Source organism: Acipenser ruthenus, unplaced genomic scaffold (assembly GCF_902713425.1).
Source record: "Acipenser ruthenus unplaced genomic scaffold, fAciRut3.2 maternal haplotype, whole genome shotgun sequence".
Taxonomy (NCBI): Eukaryota; Metazoa; Chordata; class Actinopteri; order Acipenseriformes; family Acipenseridae; genus Acipenser; species Acipenser ruthenus.
The window spans coordinates 70,648-90,277 of NW_026708229.1; the positions used below are offsets into that span (position 1 = coordinate 70,648).

General features: G+C 43.5%; 2 protein-coding genes across 2 annotated transcripts in view; both read right to left on the reverse strand.

Annotated features, from left to right (window-relative positions):
- LOC117432754 (uncharacterized) overlaps window positions 1-17,694 on the reverse strand; it is a 47,849-nt gene extending 30,155 nt beyond the window's left edge. The window contains exons 1-7 of the mRNA XM_059020390.1: window positions 17,367-17,694; window positions 15,770-16,936; window positions 10,265-12,310; window positions 9,050-9,289; window positions 4,755-4,925; window positions 2,976-3,361; window positions 2,432-2,789 (exon numbers count right to left, since the gene is read on the reverse strand). Coding sequence (XP_058876373.1) covers window positions 2,432-2,789; window positions 2,976-3,361; window positions 4,755-4,925; window positions 9,050-9,289; window positions 10,265-12,310; window positions 15,770-16,936; window positions 17,367-17,397 — 4,399 coding nt within the window. The 5' untranslated portion in view covers window positions 17,398-17,694. The remainder of the gene's footprint in view (window positions 1-2,431; window positions 2,790-2,975; window positions 3,362-4,754; window positions 4,926-9,049; window positions 9,290-10,264; window positions 12,311-15,769; window positions 16,937-17,366) is intronic.
- Window positions 1,190-6,194, reverse strand: LOC131730130 (trichohyalin-like). Its single transcript, XM_059020394.1, has 3 exons — window positions 6,119-6,194; window positions 3,804-4,925; window positions 1,190-3,361 (listed from the first exon to the last, which is right to left on the reverse strand). The coding sequence occupies exons 1-3, from the start codon at window positions 6,147-6,149 to the stop codon at window positions 2,019-2,021; spliced, it is 2,496 nt and encodes an 831-aa protein (XP_058876377.1). The 5' UTR covers window positions 6,150-6,194; the 3' UTR covers window positions 1,190-2,018.
- Window positions 17,695-19,630: the final 1,936 nt, after the last annotated feature.

Here is a 19,630-nt window from a genome sequence, read left to right on the forward strand (position 1 = left end):
ATAATATCTTATTTATTGATGTGTAATCTTTAACTCCACGCTAATATATTCAGGCGGCGCCGCTTCAGCCGTTGGGATTCGAACTCCTCCAGTTTGAATTGGCAGCTCGCGCTGCTCAGGGTCCGCGCCGCTGTGTTGTTTGTTCATTTTTGGCGGGCAATGCCGAGGAGATGTAAACGGTAAAAGCCCTCAATAAAAGCACATCCTTACAGGTGTCGATACAAACAGCAGCAGCCCGGGGCTTCTCCTACCAGTTCTCTCCTCTTCAGTAGTCAGCGCCGTCATTTTCTTCCCCCCCGAGTTGTTCTCCCGTCTGCAGCGTCACGGAGGAGTGTATCGGGGTTTGAACAGGTGGCGTTACTGTGGGTTTGATGTGGAGCGGTGAAACCTCAGATACAGTCCCGGAGCGGGACCGCTGCAATGCGCGCACTGCAGCCTAAACTAAACACCCCCCAGACTGACCCCCTGCACAGCACAGCCTGCCTTTGCGTATCAAGCGCAGCCTCGTCTCTGGAATTGCAGGGGGACTCAAAACTGCGGATTCAAAAAATACAATCAATTAAATAAAAAATAAACACCTTGTGTGTGAGTAATTGCAGTGAGAAGCATTGCGAGTGATTGCACGCATCGTAACAAGGTAAGGGGACAGTAACAAGACAATGGCATCTGAAGCTTTAACATGAACAGCAGCCTTATATAAAACCGCAGCAGCGAGACCCTAACCTGCTGTTCTGTTAGCGGAGTCCTTTAAAATCACCGGGATACGAAACTGTGTCAATAAACACACAGACATTTCCCACCCGCTGTTACACGGCTGCGTTTTCTGGGAGGCGTTTTTATAACACAAAGATTCAACTCATGAGATTTTTAAGGATTTTTTAAAATTATTATTTTTTATGAAGTAGTTTTTGCTGAATTAAATAAAGTCTGCTATTCACAGCTCGTCGCTGGCTGATTGAACAACAGTTTTTGAAGACCGCGTTGTGTTTAATCCATCAACACAGACTTCTATAAAGGCTTCAGTATTTCACAGATGTCAGCTTTGTGTCGCTAGTGCTGATAAAACACAGCAATGATCATGATCTCATTAGCAGCTATCGCACCTGCTGACGGCAACAGCATTTTACACCAGAATATGCATTCAGAGAAATGACAAATAAAAACGGGACGAGGTTTTAAAAGTGTGATATTATTTTGTATTAGTATTCATGACTTTATTATCTCTCGGAATCAGAGCACAGACAATACATACATACACACTATAGGAAAACATGTTATACACACAATCAATATACAAGAGTGCCACAAACACACACAATGCCATGGCTAAGAATATTTGGTTGAAACACTCAGGACTTATTGACAGAGACATTATTTATTTCTTAGCAGACGCCCTTACAATTGTTACAAGATATCCCATTATACAGATATCACATTATTTTTACATACAATTCCCCATTTATACAGTTGGGTTTTTACTGGAGCAATCTAGGTAAAGTACCTTGCTCAAGGGTACAGCAGCAGTGTCCCCCACCTGGGATTGAACCCACAACCCTCCGGTCAAGAGTCCAGAGCCCTGACCGCTACTCCACACTGCTGCCCGGTTGAAATACTCAGGACCTAGGCAAAGCACATTCTATTGACAGTGAGTCAGTCAGTGACAGAGCTGGGATTTGAACCGGTGTCCTCCTGGTTACAAGCCCTGGACTTTAACCACTGGACCGCACTGCCTCCTAGATTCACTGCCGTTCATCTGTCACTGATTCTGCAGAGAGATTTTCCATTCACCAGCTCGCAGTGGTTTCTAGACATTGATTCAAATCCATTGATAAAGTGTGCATTTCCCAGCGAGTTACAGCTTCGCAGGAGGCTCACAGTGCTCTCCTCAAACCTGACACTGTGCTGTAGAAAGCAAGGCTCTGGATACGCAGCCGTGGAGACAAACACAATCATATTTAACAACATGTCATTATAATGAGCTGCTTGATGAAGCTTTTCCTAATCGCATAAAAAGGAGTTTATTTGAGCTCTCTGCTTCTCTGTGTGTGTGTGTCTGAGCTCTCTGCTACTCCTGACCTGACTGCTCCTCCTATCAGAGATCCTACTTGTGCTCCTGCTACAGATCCAATAGCAGCTCCTGCTGCAGCTCCCAATGGACCCCTCAGAGCTCCTGCTGCTGCCCCTAGCAGTGCCCCTGCCGCTGCTCCCAGTAATACTGCTGCTGGCTTCACATAGTGCTTCACAAGCTGGCTGGACCTCTCTGCTGCCCTTTCTCCTCTCGCTTCAGCTGGCTTTTCATATGTGCTTATAAACTCGTTGGCTCTCTCTGCTTCTGGTCTAATGATTTCCTCGTAGCGCTGCCTGACTTCCTCCATCTCTCTCCTGTGTTTCTCCTTGTACTCTCCCCTCTCTCTCTCTCCCTTCTCCATACACTCCTCCTTCTCTCGCTCCGCCCTTTCTCTCTCCTCTCTCTTTCTCCTCAGCTCTTCCTCCAGTTTGATCCTGTGATTCTCTCCCTGTTCTTTCCTCAGCTCTTCCTCCAGCTCTCCTATCCTCTCCTCCAGCTCTCTGATCTTCTCGTCTCGTTTCTGGATTTCCAATCTCATCTTCCTTTCCATGTTCTCCAGTTCTTTCAGGTGCTTTGCCCTCAGTTCTTTTTCCTCCTTCAATATCGTCTCTTCCTTCTCCTTCAGTATCTCCTCTTGTCTTTGTCTGATCTTTGCTTCTGCTTGCTGGTACATCTCACTGGTGTAGTAGCTGCCGTTGTTTCCCTTCACCATGTTGTCTATCTTGTCCAGGAGCTGTGTGACCTGAGTGCGATCGCTCCTGTCCTCATTGTTGAGAACATGATACCTGTTCCCACATTTCTCAACAAGCTGCTGGAGCTCCTTGCTGCCTGTCTGAATATAATCCTCAATGGTCTTGCCTTTCAGTTTGTCACTGTGTGTGAAAAGGAGCATCATGTACCTCCTCACAGCCTCCTCACTGAATATCTCCTGGACTGTCTCCACTGCTCTCCTCTCTTCCTCTGTGAATCGGCCCACCGGTACCACCAGGAGGAAAGCGTGGGGTCCCGGGGCAGACAGAGAAACACAGCTCCTAATCTGAAGTTTGTCCTGAGAGAGCTCTGGAGTGTCGATCACAGCAACACGTCTCCCAGCCACTTGTCCTTTTCTCTTCTCACACTCCCTCGTTACTGCAGAGGAGCTGGCTTCAGATCTGAACTCCTCTCTGCCCAGGATGGTGTTTCCTACTGCACTCTTCCCAGCCCCAGTCTTCCCAAGCAGCACCATCCTCAGCTCAGGGGGGCTGGGAGGCGCTTGGGTATCTGCAAGGGGAGCCTCTCCTTCACCTCCAGACACTGAAAAACAACAAGTGTATTGTTTCAGAAAAGTGAAATGTAACATCTGTGACTGTGCTTGACTTTGCTAACGATGTCTCTAAAGCACCACAGATATTCTATGATTAACTTACAAGTCAGATTTCTACATGAAATATTGTTGTAGTATTCTACAATATTGAAAACACACTTTATAGAGAGTGACAGGATACAGAATGATTTATTGGTATTTTTTCTAATAGTTTATTTGCTATTATTTAAAGCATCAATCAATGTTTCTTTGTTCTAGAGCCGCAAGCTTCAATGTCACACCTAATAACACAGACTGACTGCAGTTCAATACAGCAGGTAAGCTAGCAATGATTTTGCCTCAAGAGGTCCCACAGAAAGACTGAACTTCGTATTTGCCTCAGAAAGATGATTTTACTGAACTGACAGTCGGGGGAATAAAAGGAATACTTACAGTTGGGACGACCTCCTTCAATGCTGTCCCTTCTCCTGACAGGCAGCTTGGATTCCTCTGCCTCTTTCTCCAGCTCCTCCTCCTTCATTTGCTTCCTCAACTTCTCCATCAGCTCCTCTTCTCTCCTCCTCTGTTCCTCCTCATACTTCTGTTTCATCTCCTCTTCTCTCCTCCTCTGTTCCTCCTCATATTTCTGTTTCATCTCTTCTCTCCTCCTCTGTTCCTCCTCATGTTTCTGTTTCATCTCTTCTCTCCTCCTCTGTTCCTCCTCATATTTCTGTTTCATCTCCTCTTCTGTCCTCCTCTGTTCCTCCTCATATTTCTGTTTCATCTCTTCTCTCCTCCTCTGTTCCTCCTCATATTTCTGTTTCATCTCCTCTTCTCTCCTCCTCAGATCCTCTTTGTGTTTCTCATTCAGCTCCTGTTCCTTTAGTCTAATCCTTTCTTCTACCTCCTGGTAAATCTCAGATGATATTGGGAGGTAGCAGCCTCCACTTCCCTTCACCATGTTGTCTATCTTGTCCAGGAGCTGTGTGACCTGAGTGCAATCGCTCCTGTCCAGATTGTTGAGAACATGATACCTGTTCCCACATTTCTCAACACGCTGCTGGAGCTCCTCACCAGCTTCCTCAATGTGCTGCTCAATCGTCCTGCCTCTCAGACGATCCCCGAAGGTGAAAAGGATCATCGTGTTCCTCACAGCTCTCTCACCAAACAGCTCCTGCACTTTATCAAAGGCTTTGCAATCCTTTTTTACACTAGACTCCCACAGTACAGTGTCAAAGTCTTGATTTTCTTTTACATACACGCGTATCACCAGGAGGAAAGCGTGGGGTCCAGGGGCAGACAGAGAAACACATCTCTCAATCTCAACCCGGTCTGTGTGTAACAAGTCTGGAGTGTCGACCACTGTGACCTGTCTCCCAGACACTTCTCCTGTTCTCTTCTCACACTCCTTCATTAAATCAGATCTACCCTCCTCTCTGTCCAAGATGGTGTTTCCTGCTACACTCTTCCCAGCCCAGCTTCTCCCAAGCAGCACGATCCTCAGCTCAGAGGCGCTGTGCAGCTCTTGAGAAACAGTTTCTTCAGCCTCTTGTTCTGCAGCCATGATTCTCCGCCCTGTTAAAGAGAAAGAACAGTTTGTTCCTCTTAGAAATGAAAGCTTTCCATGTGAAGCCATGGATTAGTTTTCTCCTCTTGTTGTCGTGCTGTGCTGAAAGAACACTCCCTGTCACACACAGCACTGGCATGTTCCTGTATGTGTGGAGCTGCTGTACAGAGACACAACTAGCAAGCTCTTCAAACAAATAGTGCACATTAATCAGGAGAATCAGTGAAGTGTCTGAATTGTTTGTCAGCAGGTTTGTAGCATTAGCAGTTTGATTTCTTGTTTGTTCTTTCATGTGCAGGTGTAACAGTGTCCTAATAATTTGTCCAGAGAAGCTCAGAAGAAGATTTCTTCACACAAATTATTTATTGAGTTTTAAACCCCCCAAGAAATCTGAGGTTTCACAACTATTTCCAGGACTTTGCAAATGTTCTGAAAAAATAGTTTAAGGACACTCAATAACAGGCACAAATAGCCGTCTTAGCTTATCTCTTTAATAAAGGAAAGTTAACTAAAAATGAAATGACAGATTTGTTTCAATCATCTTATAAACTTTCACAACATTTCCGAAAACAAACAGTGTGTCCAAAATGGAGCTATTGTATTGTTTTTATACAACATTGTTTGGACTCTCTTAATTCTGCAAACAATGTTATTTATTACCAGCGTCATTGATAATATATCATCTGGTTTGTGAGCCTGATAATAGAACCAAATATAGCAGAGAATCTCAAACAGCAATGTCTCCTGAGCGTTGTTTCAACCCACAGCGCTTGAGATGTTAGCGAGCAGTGAGAGAATAGAAGCGATCCTGTGAAGAGACCGAGTTCACTGACCGCCGAATCTCAGACTGTTCCACTGTCTCCGGAAAGCCATGGCTGCTGCTGCCGCTGTAACGCGCTTGGGACATTTTTAACTTTCACATAATTACAGACATGTATTGTGGTATTTATACACACTAGTGGCAAATGTGGATCAAAGTAAGCAACGTCGAGATGTCTTATAAAGAAAGAAAGCGTTTATTGTATCATATCAAATAAGATTAAATATATATATACGAATTTTAACAACTGAAACCGAAAGTAAACTTTGTATTCTTTGTTTCTGAAAACCTAATAAAACTTGTTTTTTTATTGGTTCAATAAAGTCCGTTAATTATTACATCGCCCTCGACTTTAATAAGACAGTCATGTTTTTAACTCACCGGCACCGGGTTCAAAACCTGCAGCTGCCATCTCTCTACAGCGGCGCTTTGACGAGGCTTTTCAAACGGCAAGGAAGCAGGGGGCGTGTCGCTGGGACGTGACCGCGGGACAAACCACAGTCTGCTGTGTCGATCATCCTTAAAAATTAATGCGCTTTGTAGCGTCACTCTTTATAGAAACTCATTCTGACAGGAAAAGGGCGCCGTGAAAGGAAACGAAAAGAAAAAACTGTTTGCGGATAAGATGCTGGCCTATAAGAAATCAACTGCCACACATTTTACCAAAATTCATAATCAACACCTGAATATAACATTTTTTCATTCATATTTAAACTTTTAAAATTACATTTAAACACAACAACGGTCGCTGACTTCATAAGAAATCAACGTCATCTCAATTTACCAAAACACAAAATTCAAACCTGAACTATTTTTCATTCATATTCAAACTTTAAAAAATAATTAAAAACATCTCTTAACCCATCCGTAACCCGATAATAATATTAATAATAAAAATAAAAACACCTACCTGATAACTTGTGTTTTCTCCACAGATTCCCCTTCGTAGGCTAATGTTGACCATTCTTATATTCCGTTAATAGAAACATTTTCACACAACCACCCGGTGTAAACGAGACTTTTGAAATGTATTGATACTACCGTATATTATTTTAAACTGTATGTACTAATATCTTATTTATTGATGTGTAATCTTTAACTCCACGCTAATATATTCAGGCAGCGCCGCTTCAGCCGTTGGGATTCGAACTCCTCCAGTTTGAATTGGCAGCTCGCGCTGCTCGGGGTCCGCGCCGCTGTGTTGTTTGTTCATTTTTGGCGGGCAATGCCGAGGAGATGTAAACGGTAAAAGCCCTCAATAAAAGCACATCCTTACAGGTGTCGATACAAACAGCAGCAGCCCGGGGCTTCTCCTACCAGTTCTCTGCTCTTCAGTAGTCAGCGCCGTCATTTTCTCCCCCCCCCCCCGAGTTGTTCTCCCGTCTGCAGCGTCACGGAGGAGTGTATCGGGGTTTGAACAGGTGGCGTTACTGTGGGTTTGATGTGGAGCGGTGAAACCTCAAATACAGTCCCGGAGCGGGACCGCTGCAATGCGCGCACTGCAGCCTAAACTAGACACCCCCCAGACTGACCCCCCCTGCACAGCACAGCCTGCCTTTGCGTATCAAGCGCAGCCTCGTCTCTGGAATTGCAGGGGGACTCAAAACTGCGGATTCAAAACATACAATCAATTAAATAAAAAATAAACACCCTGCGTGTGAGTAATTGCAGTGAGAAGCATTGCGAGTGATTGCACGCATCATAACAAGGTAAGGGGACAGTAACAAGACAATGGCATCTGAAGCTTTAACATGAACAGCAGCCTTATATAAAACCGCAGCAGCGAGACCCGAACCTGCTGTTCTGTTAGCGGAGTCCTTTAAAATCACCGGGATACGAAACTGTGTCAATAAACACACAGACATTTCACACCCGCTGTGTTACACGGCTGCATTTTCTGGGAGCCGTTTTTGTAACACAAAGATTCAACTCATGAGATTTTTCAGGATTTTTTTAAAATTATTATTTTTTATCAAGTAGTTTTTGCTGAATTAAATAAAGTCTGCTACTCACAGCTCGTCGCTGCCTGATTGAACAACAGTTTTTGAAGACCGCGTTGTGTTTAATGCATCAACACAGACTTCAATAAAGGCTTCAGTATTTCACAGATGTCAGCTTTGTGTCGCTAATGCTGATTAAACACAGCAATGATCATGATCTCATTAGCAGCTATCGCACCTGCTGACGGCAACAGCATTTTACACCAGAATATGCATTCAGAGAAATGAAAAATAAAAACGGGACGAGGTTTTAAAAGTGTGATATTATTGTGTATTATTATTCATGACTTTATTATCTCCTGAGTAGACATCTCTTTACAACGCTGTCACAGGGAATCAGAGCACAGACAATACACACACACACACACACACTCCATAGGAAAACATGTTATACACACAATCAATATACAAGAGTGCCACAAACACACATAATGGCATGGCTAAGAATATTTGGTTGAAACACTCAGGACTTATTGACAGAGACATCATTTATTTCTTAGCAGACGCCCTTACAATTGTTACAAGATATCACATTATACAGATATCACATTATTATTATTATTTTTTTACATACAATTCCCCATTTATACAGTTGGGTTTTTACTGGAGCAATCTAGATAAAGTACCTTGCTCAAGGGTACAGCAGCAGTATCCCCCACCTGGGATTGAACCCACAAACCTCCGGTCCAGAGACCAGAGCCCTAACCACTACTCCACACTGCTGCCCGGTTGAAATACTCAGGACCTAGGCAAAGCACATTCTATTGACAGTGAGTCAGTCAGTGACAGAGCTGGGATTTGAACCGGTGTCCTCCTGGTTACAAGCCCTGGACTTTAACCACTGGACCGCACTGCCTCCTAGATTCACAGCCGTTCATCTGTCACTGTGATTCTACAGAGAGATTTTCCATTCACCAGCTTGCAGTGGTTTCTAGACATTGATTCAAATCCATTGATAAAGTGTGCATTTCCCAGCGAGTTACAGCTTCACAGGAGGCTCACAGTGCTCTCCTCAAACCTGACACTGTGCTGTAGAAAGCAAGGCTCTGGATACGCAGCCGTGGAGACAAACACAATCATATTTAACAACATGTCATTATAATGAGCAGCTTGATGAAGCTTTTCATAATCACATAAAAAGGGCGAGGATTACGAGAACACTTGGATGTCTCTTTAGTCAAGAAAGCCAGCTGGCTTTTAATGTCACCCCGACAGGAAATGTCGTGTCGTCATGTGACTCGGGGTCATCCCACACATTTCTTTCTGTCAGCTGTGAGCCCTGGAGTGGCACAGGGGGTGAGGTTAGGAGTTTATTCGAGCTCTCTGCTTCTCTGTGTGTGTGTGTCTGAGCTCTCTGCTACTCCTGCCCTGGCTGCTCCTCCTATCACAGATCCTACTCGTGCTCCTGCTACAGATCCAATAGCAGCTCCTGCTGCAGCTCCCAATGGACCCCTCAGAGCTCCTGCTGCTGCCCCTAGCAGTGCCCCTGCCACTGCTCCCAGTAATACTGCTCGGTTATCTGCAGTGGGAGCCTCTCCTTCACCTCCAGACACTGAAAAACAACAGGGCAAGTTTATTTCTCCAAACATCTAAAAGTCATATCTGTGACTGTACTTAACGCAGCTAACTTCTCTAAAGCACAACAGATTTCTGTGATAAATCGAATCGAACGTTATTATTAATATTTAATAAACAATTTTTTTAACGTTCAATCTCACTGTCGTCCAGGGACGCACCCCTTTGTTCATCGGTACATTACAATATTATCATTATAGAATATTATACCACCCTGTTCTGCAGGGATCTGAATATCACACCATCTGAATTTGTGTCTGCGATGAGTCAAAGGGGTTTCGGTCTGTAATTCAGCCTCCCGACAGTAGAAGGCAGCAAACCAACTCGGGACTTCCCTTACCAAGGTCTCGTGACCATGACGAAAGTCATCTTTATGGGGGCGGCACCTTGGTGAGGGGTGGAATTCCAGCCACTGGAGTCAAGTGAGTTGTAAGGACACCTGTCAGTTGGGGATTGGTGTTCCACTGACTACAGGGGCGGGGCTTTGCATACTAAAGGGAACGTACTACTGTGTTCGGGGTTGGTCCTAAAAAGCATAGGCGGGGTGAATGGGTCGGAGGGAGAGAGGAAGCATTGGCTGGTGGTGATTGTTTGTTTGCTATCACAGAGCGGAAAATTCATTAACCTTTTCTTTTTTTCTGTTTTATCCCTTTTTAAGTCCAGGGATTTTGTGAAGAGGAATAAGGAGTTTCCGTACCATTCTTTTTATCATTATTCCAGCACCCCCTCCCTCACGCCATTCTTTATTTGTTTTGTTTTATTTTTTTTATCGTGTAACAAATAATATTAAAAATTTATTTTGGTTACACGTAAATTACTGTCTGGACAATCCATTATTACTCACACGCCTCACAGTGTCATTTTATTTTCTATAACTTTTAAGGAAATACAAAATAAAATCAATTAATGTCATTCATTTACAGTTTTTTTTAAGAGTTTTAACTGAACTTACTGTTGGGAGGGTTTATATCAAAGCTTTGTCTTCTCCTGACAGGCAACTTGGATTCCTCTGGCTCTTTCTCCAGCTCCTCTTCCTTCATTTGCTTCCTCAACTTCTCCATCATCTCCTCTTCTCTCCTCCTGTGTTCCTCCTCATATTTCTGTTTCATCTCCTCTTCTCTCCTGCTCAGTTCCTCCTTGTGTTTCTGTTTTAGCTCCTCTGTGATTCTACACTGTTCCTCCACATATTTCTGGTTCATCTCCTCTCCTCTCATACTCAGTTCCTCTTCATGTTTGTGTTTCAGCTCCTCCACCTCTCTCTGCTGTTCCTCTTTATATCTCTGCTTCATCTCCTCCACTCCCTGACGCTGTTTCTCATAATTCTGTATCACCTCTTCTAGCTTTCTCTGCTGTTCCTCTTCAAATCTCTGCTTCATCTCCTCCACTCCTCTGCACTGTTCTTCATACCTCTGCTTCAGCTGCTGCTCCTTCTCACTGTATTCCTCCTCATATTGCTGCTTCAGCTCCTGTTCTTTCCTCAGCAGCTCCTCCTGATGCTTCTGCTTCAACGTCTCCACTTCCCGATGCTCTATTTCTTCATACTCCTTCTTCTGCTTCTCTATCGCTCTGTGCAGCTTGTTATTATACCTGTGCTTTATCTCCTTGATTTCCTCGCTGTGTTCCTCCTCATGCTTCTGCAGTGGCCTTCCTTCCCTCTCTCTGTATTTCTGTTTCAGCTCCTCGATCTCCCTACGCTCTTCCTCTTCATATTTCTGTTTTAGCTCCTCTGCTTTGCTCCACAGTTTCTCTCCAAACGTCTTCTTCAATTCTTCTACTTTCCTAATTTGTTCTTCTGCGTATTTCTGTATTTGCTTCTGTATATTTGTACACTGGGTTTCGTACTTGTGTTTTATCTCCTGTGCATTCCTGCGCTGCTCCTCTTCGTATTGCTGCTTTCGCTGCTCTGCTTTCACTCGCTGAGCCTCATATCTCTGTTTCACCTCCTCTGCTTTCCCGAGTCTTTCCTCCTCAAGTTTCTGTTTCATCTCCTCTGCTTTCCTCTCCTGTTCTTTATACTTCTGGTTCAGCTCCTCTTCTTTCCTCAGCAGCCCCTCTTCATACTCTTTCTTCAGCTTCTCTGCTTTCCTGCTCTGTTCCTCCTCATGTTTCTGTTTCAGCTCCTGGACTTTCTGACTCTGTTCTTCTTTATACTTCTGTTTCAGTTCCTCTACTTTCTCTCTCTGCTCCTCTTCATACTTCTGTTTCAGCTCTTTTTCTTTCTGATGCTTTTCCTCCTCATATTTCTGTTTTAACTCCTCTACTTTCCTAAGATGTTCCTCTTCATATTTGAGCTTTAGCTCCTCTTCCTTCCTACACTGTTCTTCATATCTCTGCTCCCTTCGTGTCAGCCTTTCCTCTGCCTCCTGGTACAGGAAGCTGCCTCTGTTTCCCTTCACCATGTTGTCTATCTTGTCCAGGAGCTGTGTGACCTGAGTGCGATCGCTCCTGTTCTTATTGTTGAGAACATGATACCTGTTCCCACATTTCTCAACAAGCTGCTGGAGCTCCCTGCCCTGTGTCTCAATGTAATCTTCAATGGACTGTTCCTCCAGAGAGTCTCCATGAGTGAAGAGGACCATTGTGTAGGCCAGGGCTGTCTCACTGAAGATGTCTTCCATTGCTTGTAGAACTGTCTTTTCTTCATCAGTGAATCTCCTGGCTTGTAGCACCAGGAGGAAAGCGTGGGGTCCAGGTGAAGACAGCAAGATGCATCTTCTAATCTCGTGGCAAATCTCCTTCAGACACCCAGTGATATGAAGCAGGTCTGGCGCGTCGATGACAGTGAGCTGCCTCCCAGCCACCTCTCCTCTTCTCTTCTCACACACCCTGGTTACTGAGGACCCGCTGATCACTGATCTGAACTCCTCTCTGCCCAGGATGGTGTTTCCTGCTGCACTCTTCCCAGCCCCAGTCTTCCCAAGCAGCACCATCCTCAGCTCAGGGGGGCTGGGAGGCGCTTGGGTATCTGCAAGGGGAGCCTCTCCTTCACCTCCAGACACTGAAAAAACAACAAGAAAAATGTACAGTACTGACACAAAGCATGAACACAACAAATGATTTACAGAACGACTGGGGGTGGGGATTGTATTGCCCCTGTTTTCCTCATTCAGACCCCTGAATGACTAAATATTTTGGTATCCCTAAATAGATAATTGTTTCCTCTTCAAAAATCATGCTAAATATTTTAATTTCTCACAAGTAGAATGGTTCCCCAAAATGTTCTGCTTTTTCTAGGAAAGCAGCACCACTGCGGACAGGGGTTTGTTGCTGGATAACTTCACTCAGGCGACTCTCTCGCTAAATATCTTGATATCCCTGAATAGACAAACGAATGTGCAGATTTTAATGAACAGCCTCTCTCATAAGTTCTGTGGTACCTGAAACACGATCCACGTGCTCCCAATGCGAAATGACATTTCTTCTTCATTTTACCCTCAGAAATAGGACAGCCCTGCCTTGAATATTGTCCCAGGATCGGCAGTTGGCACTCAGAAAAATCATTTTTTGGGTAAACTAAACAAATGCTCCACCCAGTCATTCTGCATTGTTAGTAAATTAAATCATATTTAGGGTACCACTGAACTTGTGGGACAGATAGCTCATTAAAATATTTAGCATATTGTTAATGAGCAGATAATTATCTAATCCGGGATACCAATATAAATTAGTAAGGAAGGGGCTGGTGGTGCAGTGGTTAAAGAAAGGGGCTTGATTCCAGGAGGTTCCAGGTTCAATACTAGCCACTGACTCGCTGTGTGTGTGTGTGCGTGTGCGTGTGTGTGTGTGTGTGTGTGTGTGTGACCCTGAGCGAGTCGCTTCACCTCCTTGTGCTCCATCCTTCGGATGAGACGTCAAACAAACGAGCTCCTATTGGAAGTGACTCTGCAGCAGCAGCAGCAGCAGTTGTTGATGATGCAGAGTTCACCCCCCTAGTCTCTGGAAGTCACTTTGGAGAAAAGCCTCCGCTGAACGACTCATTAATAATAATAATAATAATAATAATATTATTATTTATTTCTTAGCAGACGCCCTTATCCAGGGCGACTTACAATTGTTACAAGATATCACATTATTTTTACATACAATTACATTATTTTTTAACACATTATTTTTTTACATACAATTGCCCATTTATACAGTTGGGTTTTTACTGGAGCAATCTAGGTAAAGTACCTTGCTCAAGGGTACAGCAACAGTGTCCCCAACCGGGGATTGAACCCACGACCCTACGGTCAAGAGTCTAGAGCCCTAACCACTACTCCACACTGCTGCCCTATTATTATTATTATTATTATTATTATTATTATTATTATTATTATTATTATTATTATTATTATTATTATTATTATTATAATTATAATAATAATAATAATAATAATAATAATAATAATAATAATAATAATAATAACGGATAGTTGCGGTGTCACAGGAAATTGGTAGATCTTGCCTATACTGCGCGAATTTCTGAATTTAAAGGGAGAGTTTGATGGAAGATTAAAGGACAAAAAAAAAAGTTCTGAAACAAAAACTAAGGTTTTATTTATTTATTAATGTGACGTTTGCTTTAGAAGTAAATCCTTGTTTAATTTAGCAGCGGTGAGCAGCAGGGTTTGATTTATTTTGTATGGTTGTTTTAAATCCACAATAACAAGAAGCTAATTTGGTAGGAGGCTGTGTGGTCCAGTGGTTAAAGAAAAGGGCTTGTAACCAGGAGGTCCCCGGTTCAAATCCCACCTCAGCCACTGACTCACTGTGTGACCCTGAGCAAGTCACTTCACCTCCTTGTGCTCCGTCTTTCGGGTGAGACGTAGTTGTAAGTGACTCTGCAGCTGATGCATAGTTCACACACCCTAGTCTCTGTAAGTCACCTTGGATAAAGGCGTCTGCTAAATAAACAAATAATAATAATAATAATAATTTGATTGTCATGAAATACGTGTCACACATATATTAATGAAAACAATGGATACGGTTTCAGTATTGATATTTAGACACTATTACAACAACGACGACAAAAAAACATCATTTCCACTCAACTGTATTGAGAAGAGAGTCACACACATTCCTGTTCAGGTTTAATAAAATGATTACACATAATCAGGATTTCACTGTGGAAGACAGCAAAGGAAAGAAGGGACAGCTTAAGAGTGGAAGTCCTGTCCAGTTACTACTATTACATACTGAAAAAAAACCGCTCAAGCATTTGGAAAATTTACTGAAAACACTAATTTCATAATGTTTCATAAGGAGCCCTGCACATGAAGAGGAGGTTTGTGTGTATGCATTGTACATAGTGTTTTTGTGTAATTGTTGTTGTTTAATTTAGTGCAGTACCTGACGTTCCTGGGATAAACTGCCTGCTGTGTGCGATTGCCAGCTGTGGATGATCAGCACGGCGTCAGGTATAAAGAGGTCCTGTTTCTTCACCTCGGAGCTGCTGCAAAGCCACGGACAACGGGCTGAAGATCGTCCACGCTACCCAAGCATAGTGAGAGAAATACGTTGCTGAAATCCTCCGATAGCCGTGATGGTGAACCGGGATCGGAGCCAAAAGAAGCTGCCAAAACCGCAGACGGCCGGAGTCAGGGTTTGTGTTGATACTAAAGATTAGTTCGGGCATGGTAGATCCCTTTAAAGTATAGCGAGGTGAGCAAGCGGGACCTCCACGCATTAAGGAGTAGCGCACGCCGTTTTTACGGCACCTTTTATTTTATAGTTTTTTGTATTGTGTTTTGTTTTGTTTTTTCGTACGCTGGCCGTACGCACTCAGTGAGCTACCATGGCTGGTAGTGTCACGTGAGCTGTTCTATGTGTATGTGTGTAAATAAATCCTGCGCGCCTGCGGGGCGTGTCAATTTCAACCTGTCTTGGTCTCCTGCCTGTCACTCAGCAGCGAATGCACGCACCCACAAGCAAGATCCCTTTCACACATACAGTATATCAAAAACGAAAGCCCCGAAAAAAAACGTTCTGACCTACACAACAAATATATATCTTACTGTACAACAAATGCAGGGGAAAAGTGTGGCCCAGCGTCCCCAAACGAAAGACTCACGTGCCGCCTGTGGTCATATTAAAAAGTGCTGCTATTTAAAATGATGTGATTTATGTCTGTAGTTCATTAGCAAAGTCATGTTTCTCGTGAAATGTAGATTTTAATAAAGATTCAGCCAAGATTTTTTTAAGTTGAAAACAGTTTCCTATGTTTTACAATTTTATGGTAACCAATTTAAAACCAAGACGTTGATCTAGAGGGTGCTCAACGATAAAAGCACACAGATAGAAAATACCAACTGCCATCGTGAACCCTCCCTTTAATTTCAGAAATTCACGAATGCGCAGTAAAGGTCATATCGACTTTTTTCCTGTGACACGAGAATACATTAATATTGAACAATGAGGTCAATAGAAAAGCTTCATTAGAATATTACAATATTATTATTTTAACTGAACTTACTGATGGGGGGTAAGAATTCTTTGCTATTCCTTCTCCTGACAGGCAGCTTGGATTCCTCTGCCTCTTTCTCCAGCTCCTCTTCCTTCATTTGCTTCCTCAACTTCTCCATCAGCTCCTCTTCTCTCCTCCTCTGTTCCTCCTCATATTTCTGTTTCATCTCCTCTTCTCTCCTCCTCTGTTCCTCCTCATATTTCTGTTTCATCTCTTCTCTCCTCCTCTGTTCCTCCTCATATTTCTGTTTCATCTCTTCTCTCCTCCTCTGTTCCTCCTCATATTTCTGTTTCATCTCTTCTCTCCTCCTCTGTTCCTCCTCATATTTCTGTTTCATCTCCTCTTCTCTCCTCCTCTGTTCCTCCTCATATTTCTGTTTCATCTCCTCTTCTCTCCTCCTCTGTTCCTCCTCATATTTCAGTTTCCTCTCCTCTTCTCTCCTGCTCAGTTCCTCTTTGTGTTTCTCATTCAGCTCCTGTTCCTTTAGTCTAATCCTTTCTTCTACCTCCTGGTAAATCTCATTTGGGATGTAGCAGCCTCCACTGCCCTTCACCATGTTGTCTATCTTGTCCAGGAGCTGTGTGACCTGAGTGCGATCGCTCCTGTTATTATTGTTGAGAACATGATACCTGTTCCCACATTTCTCAACAAGCTGCTGGAGCTCCTCACCAGCTTCCTCAATGTGCTGCTCAATCGTCCTGTCTGTCAGATCATCCCCGCGGGTGAAAAGGATCATCATGTTCCTCACAGCTCTCTCACCAAACAGCTCCTGCACTTGATCAAAGGATTTGCAATACCATTCTACTACAGACTCACGGTTAGTGTCAATCGTTTCTTTTGTAAACACCGGTATCAGCAGGAGGAAAGCGTGGGGTCCCGGGGCAGACAGAGAAACACATCTCTCAATCTCGACCCGGTCTGTGTCTAACAAGCCTGGAGTGTCGACCACAGTGACCCGTCTCCCAGACACTTCTCCTGTTCCCTTCTCACACTCCTTCGTTCTTCTAGAGAGGCTGAATCCAGATCTAAACTCCTCTCTGCCCAGGATGGTGTTTCCTGATGCACTCTTTCCAGCCCACCATCCCCCAAGCAGCACGATCCTCAGCTCAGAGGCGCTCTGCAGCTCTTGAGAAACAGTTTCTTCAGACTCTTGTTCTGCAGCCATGATTCCCCGCCCTGTTAAAGAGAAAGAACAGTTTGCTCCTCTTAGAAATGAAAGCCATGGCTGCTGCTGACGCTGCGACGCGCTCGGGACACGTTTTACTTTCACTTTGTATAATTACAGACATGCGTGGTAATGTATCACACTCGCGGGGAATGAAACTCAGCCGCGGAGAAGCTTTTATACTGCAGATTATCCGACTCGATAAAGTAGGCAACGTCGAGATGTATCAGAAAGGAAAAAAAAAACGTGCATTTTATCAAATAAGACTAAAAAACTATGGACTGTAACAACTGAGTCTGTGCGAGCTCGTTTCAACCTGAAACCGAAAGTAAACTTGTTCTTCTTTCTTTTCTTTAACCTGATAAAACTCTTGTTTCGACGCAGTCTCGTAATTATTACATAGCCCTCTGCTTTAATAAGACAGTCATGTTTTTAACTCACCGGCACCGGGTTCAAAACCTGCAGCTGCCATCTCTCTACAGCGGCGCTTTGACGAGGCTTTTCAAACGGCAAGGAAGCAGGGGGCGTGTCGCTGGGACGTGACGTCAGGATAAGCCGCAGCCAGGTGTTACAACACCGGCACAGAAGCGGATCAAACCAACCGCTGAGGATCTGTTAATATGAAGGGATTGCTGCTGTACCGACATGAGAACGGATTGGATCAAATGCGCTGGCGAGGCTTCTTCAAATTGTAATGCGCGGATAATATAAGAATGATATTTAAACAACAGGGACTAGAACCAGTAGAAATGTGATACAGCACCGGCCAGCGCATTGCAGTTAAAGAACTACAGCTCCCAGCATCCCTCATCATGTCCGCGGGCGCAGAGGCATGTTGGGAGCTGTAGTCCTATAGCCAGGGCTGTCCCGATTCACAATAACTACGACAGCGCAGCTAGAACTGAAGCGCACTGAAACACAGACGCCCACACTAGAGCAAAACCAGATTTCTTTACACAACCATTGAAACCACACGTGTGTCTGAGTAAAGGCACAGTAACATGAAGTTTCTTAAAACGAAAACAAAAACTTTAACTAAAAATATACAAAAGCATTTGAAACTTTACAAAAAAACCACTCGCACAATTCTACCGCTGCCTCACTGTGGGTTCAATCCCAGGTGGGGGGGACACTGCTGCTGTACCCTTGAGCAAGGTACTTTACCTAGATTGCTCCAGTAAAAACCCAACTGTATAAATGGGGAATTGTATGTAAAAATAATGTCATATTTTGTAACAATTGTAAGTCGCCCTGGATAAGGGCGTCTGCTAAGAAATTAATAATAATAATAATAATAATAATAATAATAATAATAATAATAATAATAATAATAATAATAATAATAAAATAACATGGACAAATTAACCGGGACAGAACCGTCAATATTGTGTAAAAGTTTAAAACTAGCAACGTTTTAATATATATGACCAGTATCTTATAAAAGTTATTTTACTAACGGTTTGAAATGTCTTGTGATAATTTATCTTTCCAGCCTCTCTGACCCGCTATTATGTCCCCGCCCGTAAACGGAAGTCCTCCGACTCTGGCCCGCTTGTTATCCCCACTCGGAGGGAGCGCTCGTTCAGCTTCATGGCTCCGCCTCTCTGGAACTCTCTCCCGGCTTCGAGCGTGACGCTCCCACCGTCGCTCGCTTCAAATCACCTCTCAAGACCCGCCTGTTCTCTCTCGCTTTCCACGCTCTTCAAGCCTGGTATCTGCTATCAGCTGCTGCGGTTTCATGTATTATGCTACCATATCATGTATGATGCGTTTCTCTGTATTTAATGTGTTATGCATTGTTTTTTACTGTATATCATGTATGATCTGGGGCGGCAGTGTGGAGTAGCGGTCAGGGCTCTGGACTCTTGACCGGAGGGTTGTGGGTTCAATCCCAGGTGGGGGACACTGCTGTTGTACCCTTGAGCAAGGTACTTTACCTAGATTGCTCCCGTAAAAACCCAACTGTATAAATGGGGAATTGTATGTAAAAATAATGTGATATCTTGTAACAATTGTAGGTCGCCCTGGATAAGGGTGTCTGCTATGAAATTAATAATAATAATAATAATAATAATAATAATGCGTTTCTCTGTATTTAAGGTATTATGGATTTTCTCGTCGTTGCTGTATCTTGTAAAGCGCTTTGTGACGGGGGTCGGCTATGAAAGGCGCTATATAAAATAAAGATTGATTGATTGATCTGGATAGCAACACATTTCTATTGAATATTCTTTCCCCTCTTCACTTTTCAAGTCATGTGGGCCACAGGCATCACTGAACGATAAAATGACTTCCTGTCCTGGCCTGGTGGCTTCTGGGAAAAATAAATAAATAAATAAATAAATAAATAAATAAATAAATAATAATAATAATAATAAAATTTAAAAAACACTGAGTTTCTCAATCCCAGCAACCTTTGCACACTTAGGGCAGCAGTGTGGAGTAGTGGTCAGGGGCTCTGGACTCTTGACCGGAGGGTCGTGGGTTCAATCCCAGGTGGGGGGGACACTGCTGCTGTACCCTTGAGCAAGGTACTTTACCTAGATTGCTCCAGTAAAAACCCAACTGTATAAATGGGGAATTGTATGTAAAAAATAATGTGATATCTTGTAACAATTGTAAGTCGCCCTGGATAAGGGTGTCTGCTATGAAATTAATAATAATAATAAAAAAATAAATAAATAAAAACGGACAATTTATTTATT

What these genes read in the sequence shown, in the direction of transcription:
- LOC131730130 (XM_059020394.1), bottom strand. Translation starts at nt 6,149, where the DNA reads ATGGCAGCTGCAGGTTTTGAACCCGGTGCCG. An exon ending in AGGTTTTGAACCCGGTGCCG is followed by an intron (nt 4,926 to 6,118) that starts GTGAGTTAAAAA and finishes TCTCTTTAACAG; the next exon opens with GGCGGAGAATCATGGCTGCA. An exon ending in TGAAGGAGGTCGTCCCAACT is followed by an intron (nt 3,362 to 3,803) that starts GTAAGTATTCCT and finishes GTTGTTTTTCAG; the next exon opens with TGTCTGGAGGTGAAGGAGAG.